General features: G+C 39.7%; 1 protein-coding gene across 2 annotated transcripts in view; it reads left to right on the top strand.

Moving 5' to 3' along the window:
* The window catches only part of Pccb (propionyl-CoA carboxylase beta subunit), a 113,333-nt gene that overhangs the window by 74,384 nt on the left and 29,399 nt on the right, over positions 1–9,550 (top strand). For both annotated transcript variants that reach the window (XM_004624997.2, XM_023705039.1), the window contains one exon: positions 4,259–4,367. In XM_004624997.2, coding sequence (XP_004625054.1) covers positions 4,259–4,367 — 109 coding nt within the window. The remainder of the gene's footprint in view (positions 1–4,258; positions 4,368–9,550) is intronic.

Below are 9,550 nucleotides of genomic sequence, written 5' to 3'. Positions count from 1 at the left end.
TGTATGTATTTATATTTTGGTGGTACTTGGAGTTAATCCAGGGCCTTTGCACTGAGTTATATCTTCTTTCTTTCTTGATTCTTTCTGTCTGTCTCCCTTCGTTTCTCTGTCTGATTGTCTCTATCTCTCTGTCTCTGTTTCTGTCTTTTTCTCTTGTCTAAACTGGGCTCAAACTTGTGATCTTCCTGTCTCAACCTCCTAGAATGCTGGGACTATAGGTATCCCCCACCATCCCCACCTTATCAATCTCTATTTTCTCACTTTTTGTTGAGGAGTTTTGCATCTGTATTCCTGAGAGAGTTTTCTTGTGCCGTCCCTGTCTGGTTTTGGTATTTGGTTAATCTGGCCTCATAGAGTGAGTTAGGGGGTATTTTCTCCATCTTTGTCCTAGACAGGTTCTAGGTAGACATATCTGACTGTCAGCCTGCCTTATTTTGCTCCCTTTAAAAATATTGCAATAAAAGTATTATTTACTTTTTAATAAAGTATTTTTAAAAGGATATTTTGTGGCTTTTACATTAAGTATATATTTTATATGTGGCTCAAAGCAATTCTTCTTTATTTAAAAAAGGAAGAATTATTTCTCCCTTTAAGGTTTGACAGAATTTGCCAATAAACTCATCTGTACATAATGCTTTGTGTATCGGGAGGTTATTATCAATTTCTTTAAAAAATCTGAATAGACTGTTAAATTGTTTCCTTATGTGGATTTTTCAGGGAATTGATCCATTTCTCTAGATTATCATATTTGTGGGTATAGAGTTATTCATAGGATTCCTTATGTTTATGTATTTATTTCTATTCTAGCACTAAAGTTCAAATCCAGGGCATTGTGCATGATAGACAAGTACTCAGTTGCTGAGCTGCCCTCTGCCCTTTCCATTTATGTTGAGGCAGGGTTTCTCCTTGTTGTCTGGGTTTGGGTGGACTTAAACTACTGTTGTATTTCTTTTTGGTTCTTTCTTAGAATTTTCACTTTTTTGCTTATATTATAAGGTATACCTGTTTTGAATGTTGTCTGCTTTATCCATGAGAACACGTAGTTGTTTCTTCTTGTTTTTTGAGATAATGTCTTGCTGTATAGTTCAGGCTGGCCTGTAACTTAAACCAATTCTCCTGCCTCACCTTCCAAGTGCTATTACAGAACTCAGTATCTTAATCAGTTGTTTTAAATTTCTTGTCCTATCTGATTCTTCTTGAAATGGTTGTTCTGGTTCTTCAGCTTGTGTTTTTTGGCTTTGCATGTGTCATGTTATTTTCTTGAGAGCTGATGTGATAGACTGAGTGGCAGAAACTCTTGTCAGTAGCCTTTAGGAATGTGGAGGTCAGGTGTCAGGGGTGGGAAGTGTATTTCAACCCTATGAGTAGATCTCAGTCTTAGTGAATTTGTGCATCTGGGTTGTGGCTTCACCTGTGCTTCTCAGTGCCCTTCCCTCCCTTTCACCTCCTTTGGTGGAACAGGCTGGCTACAGTGAGCTAGACTAGAATATATCCCTTCTTCTACCTGGAAGGAGTTGAGTGTTTTTCTTTGCTGAGGTCAATCTCTAGTGAAACTCCAGCAGGTTAGGTTGTCAGTCGCTAAGTAGTGTTGATAAGAACAGAATGCTGTGGTGCTCTTTGGAATGGTCCCTGTTTTTCCTCTCCATGCCAGAAGCAAGAGGGAGTTTATCTCAGTCATTTTCTTGTTGCACAAGCAATACCCAACACCCACAATTTAAAGGAGGAGAAGATTATTTTGGCTCGAGTTCAGTCCATGTTTGCCTGACTTCAAGGTCAAAACAGCATGGCAGAGGGCCGTGGCGGAGGAAAGCTGCTCCCATCGTGGCAGCTGGGAAGCAGAGAGAAGAGAGGAGCTAGGGAAGGATACATGCCCTTCCACGTCCTGCCCTGTGACCTGCCTTCAACCAAGCCTAAGAACACATTCAGCTATGGATCACTCAGGGGATTAACTGTGCCCTCACAATCCAAGTACTTTCCAACAGCCCTTCTCTAAACACATGAGGTTTCTGGAGGACGTTCTAAATTGAAACCATAATACAATTCTTCTCCAGTAGTCACTGACTCAAGTTCCTGGAGGTAAAACGTATAAAAGTGAGAGGTTCCTAGTGACCAGGCCCTTGTGGAGTTCCCTCCCAGACTGTCCACAGGGCGCCTTAGTCACGTTGCAGCCAGGCTCAACCCACATTAGCTCTAGCTCTGTGGGTGTTTGTACTCATGAGTTGCTGTTCCAGCAAGAATGATTTCTCTGCGTTGCTTGTCAGGCTCCCTGTTCTGGAGGGACTCCAGCTTTTTGTATTTAGAAACAGTTGGTTTTTGTTTTTCAGTTTGTTCAGCTTTTTACTTATTAGTAATGACTTGTTGGTTCAGTTTCTTATATGCTAGACTGGCTGTTTGAAGTTTTTTTGTGTGTTTTTGAGACAGGGTTTCATTATGCGTTTCAAGCTGCCTTGAACTCACAGCAATCCTCCTGCTTCAGCCTCTTGAGTGCTGAGATTACAGGCATGCACTACCTGACTGGTTTCAAATTTTTTAATTGTTATAAATAATGCTGTTGTGAACATTAATTTAGAAATCTTTTTGTGGAACAGGGAAGACCTTTCTAGCTAGATGTTTTCTAACAAGATCCCAAACAAAGGGCCATAAGAGAGAAGATTGATAGGTCATAGACTAATTTCCTTAGTATGTATCTGAGTTACTTTTCTCATTGCTGAGACAAAATATCTGTACCTAAAGTTTAAGAAGAAAGGTTTATTTAGCTGACACTTTGAGAGGTTTCAGTCCATAATTACCTGGTTCCAAGGCAGGGTGGCACATGGCAGAGGGCAGCAGTTTGTGGCAATGAAAGACAGCAAGAGAAGGAAGGGACAAGCCTCTTCCTGTCCATTATATTGTATGCAGGCCACCCTACATAGGGCAGGTGTAGAGCTCACCCCCTTAATTCCAGCATTTTTTTTTTTTTTTTCAGAACCGGGGATTGAATTCAGGCCCTTGCGCTTGCCAGAAAAGCGCTTATTCTACTGAGCCATCTCCCGGCCCCTTAATTCTAGCATTGCACCATGAATCAATCACAAACTCTAGATTCAGCCACCTCTGAGAAGTTCACCCCCCCTCCCCCCGACTGCGTGAGGCTTTGCAGGAACATCTAGAACAAACCACGACAGTATAAAATGTAAAAAGGCTGGGTGTGGTGATGCACTGTCTGTAATCCCAGCAATCAGGAGGCTGAGGTAGGAGGATTGTTATGAGTTCTAGACCAGTCTGGCCTACATAGTGAGCTCAAGCCCAGTCTGAGCATAGCAAGACCCTGTCTCAAAAAGACACATACAACAGAGCAACAATATGAACAGAATCTATAGAGGTGATTACAATAAGTTATTTATTGCACAATTGCATATTAGTAAAATGCTAGACACAATCTAAGTGACCATCCCTAGCTGGTAGTTCAGTTCTGATACATATTGTACTGTACTGATAATGAAATGATTTGTAAGCTGTAGTATTATTTTAAAAGAAGTGAATTTGAGAATAAGTGTTGATGAGAAAAGTGATTGTGTTACAGAAAAAGTATTTGAGTTGAAAAGGAACTGTTTTTATTGGGGAATGAGAAAAAAAATACGTCATGTATGCATGGGTGCCTTGTCAAAATAGGTAAGGAACTGACAGTGTTTGTTTCATTGAGGAGGAGGGATGGAAGCTTGGAAATGAGAGCTGGGATATAGACTTATTTTCCAGTATCTCCTGATCGTCTGTATAATTTTTATTATTATATGCCTTATTATCTGTGAATTAGAAATTGAAAGTGAAAAGCCTATCACCCTCTCCCATAATACCGAAGCCTTAAAATCAGTGTCTTTAAAGTGGCTTCACTTAAAGTGGTAGGGACATACCATCTTGGGGCCTCGGCTTCCTTGTGTGTAAAGGGAATGAAAATAGTTCCTAGGTTTTAATGACACAATTCTGTGCCGTGTTTAGGGAAGCACTTGGGGTAGCAAGTTGTCAGGGCCCTGTGTTCGTGACAGTGTTTGGCAGATGAGTGACCCTAAGAGATTAACTGCCCTGCGTGTTAACTTGCTGAGATAGAACGATAATGCAAAGATTTTAGTTTGAAGTAGACAGTGAAGCCTGGAAAACTTTGGATGGGTAGCTTTGAGCCCAGTATATGTTAGCCTTCTCGGCATTTTTCTTCTTGACTAAGCAAACTGCAAGCCTGTGCAGCTCTGGTGATCTGACATTGATTGTTCTGGAAATCTGATTTCAGGACACCTCCTACCTGTTTATCACTGGCCCTGATGTGGTGAAATCTGTCACCAACGAAGATGTTACCCAGGAGGAGCTTGGTGGTGCCAAGACCCACACCACCATGTCAGGTGAGAGGCCTGAGGTGACTATTTTTGAACAGTACAAAGGGCATCACCAAAGAGAATGGTGACAGGTTTTTTTTTTTTTTTTTTTTCAAGTTCTACTTGGTTGGCAGAAATAATTTGGGAAGACTGTGGTATATTTATTGTTTACAAATACAGTGATAAAGGTAAATTTAGTATTTCCAATATGTTAAAAATAAGCTATTGATACAAATGATAATAAAAATATATAGCGAATGTTTCAACCTTAAAAATTTATCACAATGAAAGACACCTTGCTGTTAACATCCTTCAAAATACTCCCTCTAACTTTGGGCATATTTGTCCCATCCATTGTTTTTGTCACTTTTCTCAAGCAGTTCTGCAGGTCTTTTTTGAGTGTCTTTACAAGGACTGATCAAAAATATGGTTAAGTGCTGCTGTTGAATGTCATCCAGCAGAAAGGCGGGCTCGTAAACACATTCAAGTGGGTGTGTCCTCACCCACCTGATTCACTGGGCCTGGCATCTTGTGATCTCTAGATGTTCTCCAAAATCAAAATGATCATGAAAAGTCAATGTTTTGCATTGATTCAGGACGTGGTGGCAGCCAGGAAAGTGCATTTCGAGATACTCATGAAAGGTCTTCCGATCTACTTGAGAGAGTAGCAAGTGATGCAGCCCCTCTGGGTCCTAGAATTGAGACAACTGGAAAACAGCAACTTGGTGAAGAGAAAAAAATAAAGTGGATCTCCTGGAATCAGGAGAAGCTGATAAACAAACCAGGAATAACAACAAAACTAGAAATTACAGAGAAGCCGAAAACATAGATCACAACACAGAAAAAATGAACGAAGCAGTCTGGAAAGCTGACCTCTCTCTAGTGACCTAGGTTGGATGGTGTACAGACAGAGGGGCCTCGAAGGGAGTACTTCACAAGCACACAGCTCTTAAAGCTAGGTGGGGAAAACCATGACATAGTGACATACAAAGTGGGAGTGGCTCACGTGTGTATAGCCATAGTTCAGACGTTATTGACCAACCATGACCAGTAGGACAGGCAGGGAAGCATTCACAACCAAAATGTGAGTGTGGAAACAAAATAGGTCTTGGAAGTAACCCACCACCTCCCTGTCACATCTGGTGGGTTCTAATACTGCACACCCTGGAAAGAAACCACTCATTCAAAAAACACGGGCTGGGAATGGAGCTCAGCGGCACAGTGCCTGCTTGGCAAACATGAAGTCGTGAGTTTGATTCTAGGTAACAAAAACCACAAACAAACCAGGAATTTTTAAAATTCATTTTTATTTCTTCATTGGGGGGTTGGGTTTTTTTCCTTTTCCTTTTTCCTTTACTTTGCTCTTAATTTTCTTCTTAGTTCTGTTCTGTCACTTTGGTCAAATTCTAATTTTCTTTTGCTCCTTTAATAGAACCCTTTATTTCACTTTTCCTACCTCCTCATCTTTCTTATCTGTATCCTTCAAATTTTACTTTCATTTTCCCATTTCCCACTCTGTTTACTAGTATTGCTGTTAAATTTTATTAATCTTAGGTATTTAGTTAACTTTGTGCTATCAATCTTGAGTTCTTTTCTGTTGTTAATGTTAGTTACATTTAGTAGATATTTAAAATACTAGGTATTTCATGTCAATATTTGGGTTATCTTTGTGTCACCAGTAACTTTGAATGGTTCTTATGGTATCCTATATTTAACATCTTTGACTCTGTTAGTGTTGCTGATTTTATGGCTGGTTGTTGCTGTTATTTGGTTTTCTCTGTGTGCCAATATCTGATTGTCTTTGTGTTGTCAACAATACTGTGGCTTGTTTCTGGAGAAGTGGGTGCTGGGCCAATTACACTGCACTGTCTTTTCCCAAATTAATGGAGGTGGCTGTATCTTAGGACACAGGCAAAGGCCTGTAGTTAGCCAAGCCCAGCATGCCTCACTGAAAAGACACTAGAGAGAGTGCAGTACTTCCAACAGAGCCTCTTCTCTACCATCAACATACAACCTGAGCACAAAACAACAGTAAACAATAGCAACCCCCAAAATGATAGAAATGTTAGAAGACAAGATAATAACCTATCTCCAAAAAACCCGAAATAGCCCAACGCTGATCCATGGGGCATTGCTGAGGGTTGGGGAATCAGACACCAAACAGATGAATTATATGACAAGATCGGAGGAAACAAAGACAGACGAATCAGGTGCTCAGTGCACTCAAACTTGAAATATCTAAAACAAATAATGGGCTTTAAAAAGGACTGATGAGCTTACAGAAGACCTTTATAAATAGCTGCGATAAAACAGTACCAAACATGAATGACCAGTTTGGTAAAGAATTAGATTCCTTGATTAGGTACTAACTGGAAATCTAGGAGATAAAAAATTCTATTGAAAATAAGGGCAGCAGAAGTAGAAGCCAGGGCATATGTGAGTAACCATATACTTTGAGATTGTTTAAAAACTACAAGTGAGCAACTCAAATGGATTCAGTAACTCCTTGATGACACTCAGGACTAAGGTTAAGTGGAGTTAGTGCAAAGTCAGGACTGCACAATGGCATAAATAACCTGTTTCCAGAAATAATAGAAAACTTTTCAGAGGGGAGGAAAGAACTCAACTTGTAGGTAATTGAGGTATATGGAATGTCAAATGGGGGCGCATGATTAGAAAACAACTTTACAAAATCCCAGAATTCCAATACAAGGACAGAATCTCAAAAGTTGTCAGTACCTTTATAAGTTTTTTTTTTTTTTTTTTTTTTTTTTTTTTTTTTTTTTTTGCCAAGACAAAATACTCAACACCCTCAAGTTAGAGAAGGAAAGGTTTATTTCAGCTCAGCGTTCATAGATTTTCATCCACAGTCAGCTGGCTGCAAGGCAGAGTTGCAGGGCAAAGGAGCATCATGGGAGAAACAGTTCATGGAAAGGTCAGGCAGGCAGAAGGCAACCAGCAGCAAAGTGGCAGCAAACTTCTTTCTCTCCCTTCCGTTCCACCCAGGGTACTTGCATCCTTAATCTTAGTATCATATCCTTACTCCCTGCATCACACGCCCTAGGTCATCCACCTCTGAAAAGATCCACCTATGATCAGTGAGGCTGGGGGACATCTAGGAACAAACCATAACAGGTACCCAGTTAGAATTACAGCAGACTTCTCACACTCACGTCAGTGCAGGTAAAAAATGGTGAAAGCACTACACATAGTGCTGAAATCCACATTATTAACTACTTCAAAGAGCTGTGTTCCCATAAATTTGAGGAATCCAGAAGAAATGGATAGATTGATGTATACATGGGAATTATCACAGCTATACCAAGAAAATTTAAAAACCCTAAATAGTCATTGCAGTTACAGGCAATGAAATTGAGGCTATATTACAAAAAACAAAACAAAACAAAACAAAAACACCTCCCTATCAACCAACTTAAAAGAAAAACCAGTGGATTCACTGCTGAATTCTGCAAGAACTTCAAAGAAGATCTAATGACTATATTCCTCAAACTCTAATTAAAATGTAAAGGAATGCTCAGAGGAATACTTCCTGGGCTCAGCAATTACCCTGACTCCAAAACTAGACAAGGATCCACATAAAGAAAACTACAGGCCAACTTATTTTGTTTGTTTTCAAACAGGGTCTCGCTATGTAGTGCAGGTTGCAGATCCTTCTGCCTCAGTCTCCCAGGTGTTGGGATTACCAGCATGTACCACCACACCTGGCTTAGGCCAACCTCTTTAAGGAAAGAGATTTTTTTTTGTTTTTGTTTTTTTTCCCCCCAGAACCGGGGTTTGAACTGAGGTCCTTGGCGCTTGCCAGGCAAGCACTTATTTTACTGAGCCATCTCCCCGGTCCAAGCCAACCTCTTTAAAGAAAGCAGACATAAAAGTCTTCAAGATACTGGCTAACAGAATGCAGCGAATTACTAGAAAGATCATACGCAAGGATTGTTGAACATATGCAAATCATTAAACTTAATACCCCATACAAACAGAACAAGGATAAAAAAAAAATCATACGGGGGCTGGGGAGATAGCTCAGTAGAATCAATAGAATAAGCACTTGCTGGGCAAGTGTAAGGGCCTGAGTTCAATCCCCAGTTTTGAAAAAAAAAATTGTATGATCATTTCAATAGATTCAGAAAAAGCCTTTGACAAAAGTTTGACTTTGATTCATAAATGAAGAAGAAAACAGGTGTAGATGGAATTTATCTCAGTTTGATAAAAACCATGTGCAACAAACTTGCTGCCAACATATTAAATGGGAAAACCATGAAAGCTTTTTCTCTATAATGAGAAAGACCGGGATGTCCATTATCACTGCTTGTGTTTAACATGGTTCTTGAAACATTAACCAGAGCAGTCAGGCAAGAGAAAGAAACGAGGCTGTGTATAGGAAAGGAAAAGTCAAAATATCATTTGCAGATGACATGATCTTTTACATAGAAAGCCCAAAAAGTTTGCTAGATTTAATAGCCAAATCCAGCAACGTAGAATATACATTCACACAAAAATTGATAGTATTCATATATATTATTGAACTCACTGAAAAAAATTTAAAGTGATACCATTTAACAGTTGCATCAAGAAAAACTAAACATTTAAGAATTAACCTAAGAGGGGTTGGTGAGATGGCTCAGTGGTCTAAAGCACCTATTTAGAACAAGCTTAGCAAGAAAGCCCAGGGACCGCAGTTCAATCCCCCAGCACCACATGCCAGCCAGCCCCGCCCCCTGGTGGGCTGAGCTGCCCCCCCCCAAAAAAAAGTTAAAAAAAAAAAAAAAAAAAAAAGAATTAACCTAAGAAAGGAAATGATAGATCTCTGCAGTGAAAACTGCAGTACTCTGAAAGAGAGAGATCAAGAGGACTTCACAAAATAGCTATTCCCTGTTTCTAGGCAGAAAAACCCAGCACTGCCAAAAATACCCATCCGTCCAAAATTGGTGTACAGATTTAATGCATTTCCCATCAGAATACCAGTAGCAGTCCTTATAGAACTAAAATAAAAAATATTAAAATTTTTGTGGAACCAGAAAGACCCAGAAGAACAAAAGGAGTTTTGAAGAATAAGAGCAAAGGAAGAGGAGGCATAATTCCAGATTTATAGTTACAGAAAGCCACAGTGATTAAAACACCCTCCCAAGCCAAAAAAAAAAAAAAAAAAACATAAAAAACAGACATGTGAATCAAAGGAATGGAATAGAGGA

Source organism: Octodon degus, unplaced genomic scaffold (genome assembly GCF_000260255.1).
Source record: "Octodon degus isolate 3935 unplaced genomic scaffold, OctDeg1.0 scaffold00008, whole genome shotgun sequence".
Taxonomy (NCBI): domain Eukaryota; kingdom Metazoa; phylum Chordata; class Mammalia; order Rodentia; family Octodontidae; genus Octodon; species Octodon degus.
The sequence above is the reverse complement of the archived record's forward strand: the minus strand, read 5'-3'. Positions and strand labels throughout refer to the sequence as shown.